The sequence below is a fragment of the Salmo trutta genome, chromosome 23 (assembly GCF_901001165.1).
Source record: "Salmo trutta chromosome 23, fSalTru1.1, whole genome shotgun sequence".
Lineage (NCBI taxonomy): Eukaryota > Metazoa > Chordata > Actinopteri > Salmoniformes > Salmonidae > Salmo > Salmo trutta.
In genome coordinates this window covers 6,998,747-7,010,778 of record NC_042979.1, presented here as the reverse complement: position 1 = coordinate 7,010,778, position 12,032 = coordinate 6,998,747, and the positions used below count along the sequence as shown (strand labels likewise).

The window sequence follows — 12,032 nt, the reverse complement described above, 5'->3', positions numbered from 1 at the left end:
CTGTGTCATTGCGTTCTGTGACAAAACTGCATATCTTAGAGTGGCCTTTTATTGTCCCAAAGTGCACCTGTGTAATAATCATGTGGTTTAATCAGCTTCTTGATATGCCACACCTGTCAGTTGGATGGTTTATCTTGGCAAAGGAGAAATGCTCATTAACAGGGAAGTAAACAAATTTGTGCACAACATTTCAGAGAAACAAGTTATTTGTGCGTATGGAACATTTATGGGCTCTTATTTCAGCTCATGAAACATGCGACCAACACTTTACACGTTGTGTTTATATTTTTGTTCAGTGTAGTATATAAAAAACAACACCCAGTAAAACAAGAAAAAACAATACATGGACAAATTGATAGAATATTTTTTTATCTTCTCCACATTTTGGTCAGCCATCTTGTTTTGACAGTTGCTGGGGGTCTTTTACTGCATGTGTGTGTAATGCACTGCGAATGTAATTAATGTCTCTAGGGCTCGGAAGGCATTTCTGTACTTCCTTAATCAGATTCACTGGATAAGTCCAACTTTGAGAAGGTCCGGGGGTGGACAGATGGACCTATATGAAATACTCCTTTTGGTTTTCACTTAGTACGTTCTGTGAGGTGGGCTCGCTGTGGAAAGGGTACTCAGGACTGTCTGCCTCAGGTTTGATGCTTTTTGGTTCTTGGCTGTGGAACGTCTCTTTCCGTCGATACAGGAACCTTACCATTATTGCCAACGCAGACAGAATCACAAATATTACCACAGCAATCACACCTGCAGAGGAGTAACAAAACATTGAGTTACGAAACAAGACAAGGGCATATATTTCAAATCAAAATGAATTCACATTCACTATTCCTTATGTTGTTACAGAAAAAATGCACTTTGACAAGAGAAGAGGGTTTTTTGGAGAACACTAAAGAATTCTAACTAGCAACTAATGATGATCATTTCACATTGTGTAACTGTGACATCTGCATGGGTTTCAGAAGCAAAGACAGAGAAAGCACAGTGGCTTTGAGACCAGATTAATGCCTTTCTCATCTCCAAGTTTTGTTCCGTGAAATCTGTCTATGGCATGGGAGCCTTAACAGAAATAATATGCCAATTTATCCTGTGGGTATTTCATTGCTATTACCCAGCCTGTCTGATTTCTGTTGCTAATCTAAACTCTAAAAGGCATTACACAAGCTTCTGAAAGCCGTAGTTCATCTCTGTGCAAGGCACGGCACAAAGAAATCCAGTTCAATTCTCGCAAATGTCGCAGGCATTCATTTCATAAACCTTAGCTACAGTCCTTGTACACTGCTATGCTATGCATGGTGCATTTCATTATCAAGAGAAAATAATATATCTTATTAGGAAGCCAGAATACGGCCAGACCCAATTTAATGGTATATTACAGTGGTTTTAAAATGACAAAGTATTTGAAGATAGCTGTAAAAAGTTCCTTAATCAGCAAATAATTTATTTAAACGTTTAATTAGTTTTGCTGTCCTTTGTGCATTTGGCAGTGAATCAGCCTGTATAAGGATGACTTTGAACTACTTTCTACATTCCAGCAATTGTAACGGATGGGAATTAATCAACCTTGACTTTGAATCTGTGGCGATAGTCGCTTAAAACTTTTGTGATGTGATGCTGCAAATATGCCATATCAATTGCTGAAATATTTCATTTATTTAATTAAAATTGTAATTATACAGTGTTGTCTCTGAGAAAAACAAATGCAGTGCCCTCTGTAATTATTGGAACAGTGAAGCATTTTTTCTTATTTTGGCTCTATACTCCAAAAGTTTGGATTTGAACTCAAAACATGATTTGTGGTGAAAGTGCAGACTGTCAGCTTTAATTTGAGGTTATTTTCATCCATTTCGGGTATAGAAATTACAGCACTTTTTGTGCATAGTGCCTCCATTTTAGGGGAGCAAAGGTATTGAGACAAATTCACTTAAATGTGAATTCAAGTAGTAAAAAATTAAGTATTTGTTCCAATATTCATAGCACCCAATGATTACATCAAGCTTGTCACTCTACACATTTGTTGGATGCATTTGCTCTTTGTTTTGGTTGTGTTTCAGATTATTTTGTGCCCAATAGAAATGAATGATAAATAATGTATTGTGTCATTTTGGAGTAACTTTTATTGTAAATAACAATAGAATGTGTTTATAAACACTTCTACATTAATGTGGATGCTATCATGATTACAGATCATCCTGAATTAATCGTGAATAAGGATGAGTTAGAAAGTTACAGTCGCACAAATATCATACCCCCAAGACATGCGAACCTCGCACCATTACAATAACAGTGTAGGTTAGCATTTTTTGAGGGGTATGATATTTGTCCATCTGTAACTTTCTCACTCATTATGTAATTTCTAAACGGTTCACCAAATTTGGATGAAAATACCCTCAAATTAAATCTGACAGTCTGCACTTTAACCTCAGTCATTGTTTGATTTCACTTTTGAAATATATAGTCAAAAGAAGAAAAAATGCTTCAGTGTACCAAAAATGAGCCCTATATCATCAACGTTCTCTATTTTAAATTGTTATTTTTATTTTTTAACCAATTTGTAATAGTTACAGTCTTGTCTCATCGCTGCAACGCACGTATGGACTCGGGAGAGGCAAAGGTCGAGTGTAACGCTTTTGGTTTGGAGACGTATCGGAGTCAGGCGCAGGACACAGGTTGAGTTCCAAACAGTCTTGTTTACTCAAAAACCAAAGTCAAAATCTCCAACAGCAAAATAACAGGGTGAGGAGAAACACCTCCAACAACCACTGACAAAGAACAATCACGGACAAAACAGAAATGGAAGCCAGAGGGTTAAATAGGGAATATAATAGGGGAATTGAAAACAGCTGTGTATAATTAAGACAAAACAAAACAAACAAGGAAACATGGATCGGTGGCGACTAGTAAACCGGTGACATCGAATGCCGCCCGAACAAGGAGAGGGGCCGACTTCGGCGGAAGTCGTGACATCGAGAGCCATGCATCCCCCGAAACACAACCCAACCAAGCCGCACTGCTTCTTGACACAATGCCCATCCAACCCAGAAGCCAGCCGCACCAATGTGTCGGAGGAAACACCATACCTGGTCAGCATGCACTGCGCCCAGCCCGCCACAGGAGTTGCTAGTGCACGATGAGACAAGGATGTCCCTGCCGGCCAAACGCTCCCTAACCCGGACGACGCTGGGCCAATTGTGCACCGCCCCATGGGCCTCCCGGTCACGGCCGGCTGCGACAGAGCCTGGACTCAAACCCAGAATCTCCGGTGGCACAGCTAGCACTGCGATGCAGTGCCTTAGACAACTGCGCCACCTGGGAGTCCTAACGTTCTCTATTTTGACCAGAATAATTTAATACTTGCAATTATGTTGTTTCGCTAAATACAACTATGGTTTATTATGACATGAGAAATATGTTCCTGTTACCTCCAATCAATGCAGAGTCACTCTTGATTGCATTAACTATAGGCTCACCAGTACCTAGTGTACCTGAATGATCTACAGCAGAGAGAGATACACAGAAAGAGAGACAGAGAGCGAGAGACAGCAGAAAAAGAAATAGAGATAGAGGAGAAAAGAAAGGATAAGAAAGACAAAAGAGAGAGAGAGGGAATCAGTAACAGAAGTCCTCATCAGTCCATGCAGGGTTCATTTAATACTACGCCCTCAGTCATAAACTGCATGAGGATGACCAAATGAGAAATCTCTCTCGTACAAATTAATTAACTAATCTGCCACAGTGGAATCAGTTTCATTCTCAGTTAATGATCAAGGAAGATGGTGTACGTATTAAATGGGCCCTTGATAAAGTTTGAAAAGCAGTTCAGGAAAAAAAAGTAGATTCTCAAGTGGAGTTAAAGCAAAACAAAAAGCACTCAAACAGAAAGAGAGAGAGAGTCCCGCCCTTCACCAAAGACTCCACCCACCAGAATAGCTAGGGAGAACTTGAATCCTCCCCTCTTACCTGATAGGGGGTGTGTGGTTTCGGCTGGGTAGGGATTGGCTGGAGATGAGGAACCACAGGTGGACTCAGCTAGGGGTCCTGTCACTATGACTGGGTTGGTGTTTGGGTAGAGTAGCGCTGCCTTCAGTGGAGTGATGGAGTTAAACTGGACAACCGACAGACAGCCACTGAAACCCAGGGAGTTCAGCCTGGCAATCTCTGGATCCAGCTCACCAGACTCTTAACACACAAACCCATACGCAAGCACGCACACGCACAGAAATGCAGAAAAAGTCAGTGAGATCCGATATAGTGATCAGTCTAGGGTAAAAGTAGTAGGATTCACTGCTCTCTCAGTGTATTATTGATTGATTTGGCAGATAGTCTAATTCAATAAATATGGACATTTTCCCCCCACACCCTCCCAACGGTCACTTACCTTCCATGCTGCTCCTCCTAGGGACATCCTCCCCCCCCCCCCCCAACTGACTTTTTCTCTGCCCCCACCCCAACGATATTCATCACTGTTGCAGTTGTTAATATGTATAGATGTTTTTCTTTCAGTTGGTCCCCACACACCCTCAATGGTCATGCTGCTCTCTTTATGGTCACCCCCCCCCCCCCACCCCACAACCTCTCAACAGTCTTTAATCTGCCTCCACCCCAATGGACATTTATTTATTAATCACTGCCACAGTTGTTATGATGTATTATTTTATTTCACTTAGTCCTGCATGTTCGAGCTCAGAGCCTAAGATTTTCACTGGACACTGCAATCACACCTGCAACCCTGTACATGAGACTATTAAACACTCTGAATCTGAATCTAGACATGAAGAAGATAATGACAGACCCCAGAAACACTGCCCCCATTTGACTGGCTTGGATCCAGTGAAACCCCATGTTTACCAGGGAAACTGGGTCACTGTCTTTTCCAAATGACCAATGACTATGAATTTAATGATGGAAATTTTCATGGTTATAAGTGCTCTTAAAATGAATGGGATGGAAGGCAGTGAGCTGATGGCATTGTACAGCATCACACTGTATCACACTGCTGCTGTATCCTGAAGGTATCCTTCTTTCTTACAACAGCCAGATAGCTATTTCTCCTCAGTCAGACCTCATCGATATACTCTCATCTTTCTCTCTCCTTCTTTCTCTGACTCTCTCCTACTCACTCTCTCTGCCTTTATCCCCTCTCTCGCTCTCTTACTCTCTGAGTGACTCTCTCTTTATCTCTCCCTCTCTACCTATCTCTCTCCCTTTCCCCTCCCCTCTCTCTCTATGACTCTCCTTGTCTCTCTCCTACTCCTCTCTCTCTCCCTTTCCCCCTCTCCTACTCCTCTCTCTTTCCCCCTTTCCCCCTCTCCTACTCCTCTCTCTTTCCCCCTTTCCCCCTCTCCTACTCACTCTCTCTGCCTTTATCCCCTCTCTCGCTCTCTTACTCTCTGAGTGACTCTCTCTTTATCTCTCCCTCTCTACCTATCTCTCTCCCTTTCCCCTCCCCCCTCTCTCTCTTAGTCTCTCTATGACTCTCCCTGTCTCTCTCCTACTCCTCTTTCTCTCTCCCTTTCCACCTCTCCTACTCCTCTCTCTTTCCCCCTCTCCTACTCCTCTCTCTTTCCACCTCTCCTACTCCTCTCTCTTTCCCCCTCTCCTACTCCTCTCTCTTTCCCCCTCTCCTACTCCTCTCTCTTTCCACCTCTCCTACTCCTCTCTCTTTCCCCCTCTCCTACTCCTCTCACCCTCCCCTCTGCATTCATTACAGGTCAATTTGTTAGCGTGATTGATGACAGGTGTTGCTGGGAAGGACACTGAAACCACTTTCATGCCAGCTCTCTGATCCTGATATGACACACAGACTGCAACAGGGTGGAGGGGTTAGAGAAGAGCGAGGACCTGGTCACGTGTTAACATGGTTCAGGTCATCTGAGATACACTACACTTCCACAGAGCTCTGTGTGTGTGTGTGTGTGTGTGTGTGTGTGTGTGTGTGTGTGTGTGTGTGTGTGTGTGTGTGTGTGTTAAATAAAACTGTATTTGCCACATGCGCTGAATACAATAGTTGTAGACCTTACAGTGAAATTCTTCAGGGGGTACCAGTACCGAGTTAATGTGCGGGGGTACAGGTAAGTCAAGGTAACTGAGGTAACATGTACATGTATAGTAACAGTCAAAAGTTTGGACACACATACTCATTCAAGGAGTTTTCTTTATTATTACTATTTTCTACATTGTAAAATAATAGTGAAGGCATCAAAACTATGAAATAACACATATGGAATCATGTAGTAACCAAAAAAGTATTAACAAATATTTTAGTTTTGAGATTCTTAAAAGTAGCCACTCTTTGCCTTGATGACAGCTTTGCACACTTGGCATTCTCTCAACCAGCTTCATGGGGTAGTCAATGGGAATGCATTTCAATTAACAGGTGTGCCTTGTTAAAGTTAAATAGTGGAATTTATTTCCTTCTCAATGCGATTGAGCCAAACATCTGTGTTGTGACAAGGTAGGGGTGGTATACAGAAGATAGCCCTATTTGGTAAAAGACCAAGTCCATATTATGGCAAGAACAGCTCAAATAAGCAAAGAGAATCAACAGTCCATCATTAGACATGAAGGTCAGTCAATCTGGACCTTTTAAAGTTTCTTCAAGTACAGTCGCAAAAACCATCAAGCGATATGATGAAAATGGCTCTCATGAGGACCGCCACAGGAAAGGAAGACCCAGAGTTACCTCTGCTGCAGAGGATACGGACGGTCCTTAGAGTTACAAGCCTCAGAAATTGCAACCCAAATAAATGCTTCACAGAGTTCAAGAGTAACAGACACATCTCAATATCAACTGTTCAGAGGGAACTGCTTGAATCAGGCCTTCATGGTCGAATTTCTGGAAAGAAACCACTTCTAAAGGACACTAATAATACGAAGAGACTTTCTTGGGCCAAGAAACACGAGCAGTGGACATTAAACCGGTGTTTAAAATGTTACATGTTTGGTTCCAACCGCTGTGTCTTTGTAAGACGAAGAGTGAGTGAATGGATGATCTCCGCATGTGTGGTTCCCACCGTGAAGCATGGAGGAGGAGATATGATGGTGTGGGGGTGCTTTGCTGGTGACACTGTTAGTGATTAATTTAGTAGGCACACTTAACCAGCATGGCTACCACAGCATTCTGCAGCGATACGCCATCCCATCTGGTTTGTGCTTAGTGGGACTATCATTTGTTTTTCAACAGGACAATGACCCAAATCACACCTCCAGGCTGTGTAAGGGCTATTTGATCAAGAGGGAGAGTGATGGAGCGCTGCATCAGATGACCTGGCCTCCACAATCATCTGACCTTAACCCAATTGAGATGGTTTGGGATGAGTTGGAGTTCAGAGCGAAGGATAAGCAGCCAACAAGTGCTCAGTATATGTGGGAACTCCTTCAAGACTGTTGGAAAAGCATTACAGGTGAAGCTGGTTGAGAGAATGCCAATAGTGTGCAAAGCTGTCATCAAAGCAAAAGGTGGCTACTTTGAAGAATATAAAATATATTTTTATTTGTTTAACACTTTTTTGGTTACTACATGATTCCATGTGTTATTTCATAGTTTTGATGTCTTCACTATTATGCTACAATGTATAAAATAATAAAATAAAGAAAAACCCTTTAATGAGTAGGTGTGTCCAAACTTTTGACTGGTACTGTAGGTAGGGGTAAAGAGACTATTCATAGATAATAAACAGCAAGTAGCAGCAGCTAATGCAGGCGTTAATGCAAATGGTCCGGGTAGCCATTTGATTAATTGTTCAACAGTCTTATGGCTTGGGCGTACAGTAGAATCTGTAAGGAGCATTTTGGACCTAGACTTGGCGCTCCGGTACCGCTTGCCGCGAGGTAGCAGAGAGAACAGACTGTGATTTGGGTGACTGGAGTCTTTGACGATTTTTGAGCCTTCCTCCTGTCACCGCCTGGTATAGAGGTCCTGGATGGCAGGAAGCTTGGCCGTACGCACTACCCTCTGTAGCGCCTTGTGGTCGGAGGCCATGCAGTTGCCATACCAGGCGGTGATGCAACCAGTCAGGATGCTCTCGATGGTGCAGCTGTATAACTTTTGAGGATCTGAGGACCCATGCCAAATATTTCAGTCTCCTGAGTGGGAATAGTCATTGTCGTGCCCTCTTCCCGACTGTCTTGGTGTCCTTGGGCCACGATAGCTTGTTGTTGATTTGGACACTAAGGAACTTGAAGCTGCTCCACTGCAGCCGCGTCGATGTGAATGGGGGAGTACTCGGCCCTCCTTTTCCTGTAGTCTATAATCATCTCCTTTGTCTTGACCACGTTGAGGGAGAGGTTGTTGTCCTGGAACCACACTGTCAGATCTCTGACCTCCCTATAGGCTGTCTCATCGTTGTCGGTGATCAGGCCTACCACCGTTGTGTCGTCGGCAAACTTAATGATGCTGTTGGAGTTGTGCTTGGCCACGCAGTCGTGGGTGAACAGAGAGTACAGGAGGGGATTAAGCACGCACCCCTGAGGGGCTCCCGTGTTGAGGATCAGCGTGGCAGATGTGTTATAGCCTACTCTTACCACCCGGCTGCAGCCTGTCAGGAAGTCCAGGATCCAGTTGTGGAGGGAGGTGTTAAGTTCCAGGGTCCTTAGCTTAGTGATGAGGTTTTGTGGGCACTATGGTGTTAAACCCTGAGCTGTGTGTGTGTGTGTGTGCGCGTGTGTGGTGTGTGTGTCCCACATGACCAGAGAGCAGACCCCTTAGCCCCACATGTCATTATAGCCCAGAGCTATACTGGATTATTCAGATTTTAGACTAATGGAGCTTCTTGAAAGGTCATAAAGAAGTCAATAACAATGTCACAGTAGCTACTGTATGACTTTGTTATTGTGACATTCTTGACATTGTCACAGATTAATTGAAATGGTTTGCATCTGACATATACTGTAGGTTGGCCTAGTATGAGACCATTATTTTACTTGTTTTGTTTGTTAAAATGTTTCAGAATGCACTAGACTGTAACTGCTGTATGTTTTGCATCTGTTCCTTTCAATCATTCCTCATTACTATTAAAACAGACGTCCTTTTTGAAGCAAATACATTGGCATTAGACCTGCATAAAGTGCCCTATTTCTGAAGCAGGGTATAGACAATAACAATGCATAAAGCCGATATTATTCAGACTTTAAGTAAACAGACATGCACCAATCATAACATGTCATGTCGAATTTTGATTGCCTGACTGAACAAACAATACTGTAATACATCTGCATTTGCCCCAGCAGTTTATCATCCTCCTATATAGCACTAAAATGCACATAATAATACATAATGATTCCATCCATATTTTTATTTGATATAAAGCTTCTGGTGAGTGGGATTGTAACCAGCTCTTTAGTTCTGTGTTCGAGAGACACGGCCAAACCTTTCAGCATTCTTTATTCAATGGCTTTCTCCTTCATCATTTTAATAATCCTGTCATACAGATGTAGGATCTTAATTTGAGCCAGTTTTCTACAGCATAAAAATAATCATGCAGCAACAGGAAATGTGAATTATTATGTGGATTATAATTAATGGACATTTTTTGTAAGGGTTGATACATTGTTCATGAAGTCTGACATTTTAAAGTGGAAATTACAAACTTTTGAAGCCTTTTTAAACTTAGAATACACTAGAAGTTTGCATTTCCTGCTGTGCAGGAACATTCTCAGCAACAAAAGAGTGATCAAATTAAGATCCTACATCTGTATATTTCTCACCTTGCACTTTCCCAAGGACAACTGACTTGATAGCATTGAATTCTGTATCAGATGTGAGATTGAAGTCTTCCCTTCTGTGCTGGTCAATCTAAAAACAAAAATGCAAAATAGAACCTGTAAACACTTTGTTGAATAGTCAAATTGGGGATAAAAAAAATACAATTTACACTTTCATGTTTCAGATGATGGAGAATGTACTCTTCCATTTAGAGTGTTTTAATTAAACCCTGCTCTTCAAAGTACTTTAAACACATCATCGCTTGGCTGTTCAGTCTCTGCCATTCAATTAAAAAAGGAAAGTAGTGCTAGAGCTTGGACAGATTTTCGAGTTGAACTTACATTATTGAAAATGTGATTACTACTCAAAGCTTACACTAATTGATGCAGTTTAGCTGAGAATGTCAAACAGTAGCTTAACAAAATCGATTTTTTTGTTGACTAGTCAGACTCGAACATGTTGTTGGGTGGTCAGAAGCATGGAAGTAAACACTTACGAGTGTTGTCCACTATGAGAATAGCATGGAAGTCTAGTGCATTACAATATTCCCACATATTGGACTTGCACTCTTTCATTACGAGGTGTAAAAATGGGGTGTCTAAATATGCGTGTTTGTATGGTCTTGCCGTTACAGAGTACTTAGTTAAGAACATTACACTGTAATTAAAAATAGCTAAGGGTGCTGCAGTGTGGTTAATATCATGTTAACTAGAGTGACAGGTTTTGATCGCATCAGGGCAATGCTGAACAGAAATTTGGAATGATCTAATTAATCATGTTTACTATATATGGGAAAAAACTCAATTTGCTGTCCAAATGTGTCTTTCGAAGAATGGCTGAGAAGAATGACGACCAACTTTGGTGTTACAACTCATGAAATGTAAAAACATATTCTGCCAGTCTCCTCACAGATTTCAACCCCTTAGGAAGACTACTGTACGTTTAAACTTCTATTGATTTCTCTATACTCTTCTCTATCCTATTCCTTTTCTCCTCCCTTTCTTCTTCAGAGTCATTCATGTTGCCTGAAATGTCTTTAAATTGTGAATGAGTGTGCCCGCTTAATGGCTGAGAGTTGGAATGTGTCTGTGCATTCTGAATAAGTACAGCTCTGCAGCACAGCCTAGGGTTGTCGCTTACTGTGATGTTGACAAAGGACTTTGACTTCATGATAGTTGCAGTCTTAAGAAGCAGAACTATTGCATGCAAAACCGGCATCACTCTTCATCCACTATACTCAAGTTGTATCACATCTCACTGTATATCTAAATCTGTTGGGAGTGATGTTCTTTCATTTCTTAATTACTTTTACTGACCACGACACAGATCCCACACTGCTAACATGTATAAACTTACATTTACAGCTCAGCAGGTTAGATATAGTGCATATAGACCTACTTGTCTATACTTGCCTCTATACTTGCCTCTTCAAAAAGAAAGTGGCTCTGAATCGTTTTAGGTTATGCTACACTCAATTACATTTTGCTCTGCTTGCATTACCTCCTCATGTGCAACCAATCATCAGGACTATGTTCTTATGAATCTTCCCAAGTACCCCTTGTGGACAGGTCAGGTACCCCAAGGAGTACTAGCACCCCACGAGAGAACCACTGCGCTAAGGTACAGTGCATTCGGAAAGTATTCAGTAACCTGTGATCCACATTTTGTTACGTTACAGCCTTATTCTAAAATGAATCAAATATATTTTATCCCTCACCAATATACACACAATCTCCCATAATGACGAAGTGAAAACAGGTTATTAGACATTTTTGCAAATATATTACAAATAAAAAACTGAAAACCTTATTTACAGACACTATGGCTCAAAAGTTTGGGGTCACTTAGAAATGTCCTTGTTTTTGAAAGAAAAGCACATTTTATGTCCATTAAAATAACATCAAATTGATCAGAAATACAGTGTAGACATTGTTAATGTTGTAAATGACTATTGTAGCTGGAGACGGCAGATTTTTTATGGAATATCTACACAGGCGTACAGACGCCCATTAACAGCAACCATCACTCCTGTGTTCCAATGGCATGTTGTGTCAGCTAATCCAAGTTTATAATTTTAAAAGGCTATTTGATCATCAGAAAACCCTTTTGCAAATAAGTTAGCACAGCTGAAAACTGTTGTCCTGATTAAAGAAGCAATAAAACTGACCTTCTTTAGACTAGTTGAGTATCTGGAGCATCAGCATTTGTGGGTTCGATTACAGGCTCAAAATGGCCAGAAACAAAGAACTTTCTTCTGAAACTCGTCAGCCTATTCTTGTTCTGAGAAATGAAGGCTATTCCATTCGAGAAATTGCCAAGA

The 12,032-nt window shown here is 41.4% G+C and overlaps 1 protein-coding gene across 3 annotated transcripts in view; it reads right to left on the bottom strand.

The window, feature by feature from the left end:
- Nucleotides 1–266: 266 nt before the first annotated feature.
- The window catches only part of LOC115159181 (contactin-associated protein-like 4), a 187,202-nt gene continuing 175,436 nt past the window's right edge, over nt 267–12,032 (bottom strand). For 2 of the 3 annotated variants that reach the window (XM_029708648.1, XM_029708650.1), the window contains 4 exons: nt 9,715–9,802; nt 3,970–4,188; nt 3,432–3,503; nt 267–756 (listed from right to left, as the gene is read on the bottom strand). In XM_029708648.1, the coding sequence (XP_029564508.1) occupies nt 557–756; nt 3,432–3,503; nt 3,970–4,188; nt 9,715–9,802 (579 nt within the window). In that variant the 3' untranslated portion in view covers nt 267–556. The remainder of the gene's footprint in view (nt 757–3,431; nt 3,504–3,969; nt 4,189–9,714; nt 9,803–12,032) is intronic. The other variant, XM_029708649.1, reaches the window with a different exon arrangement.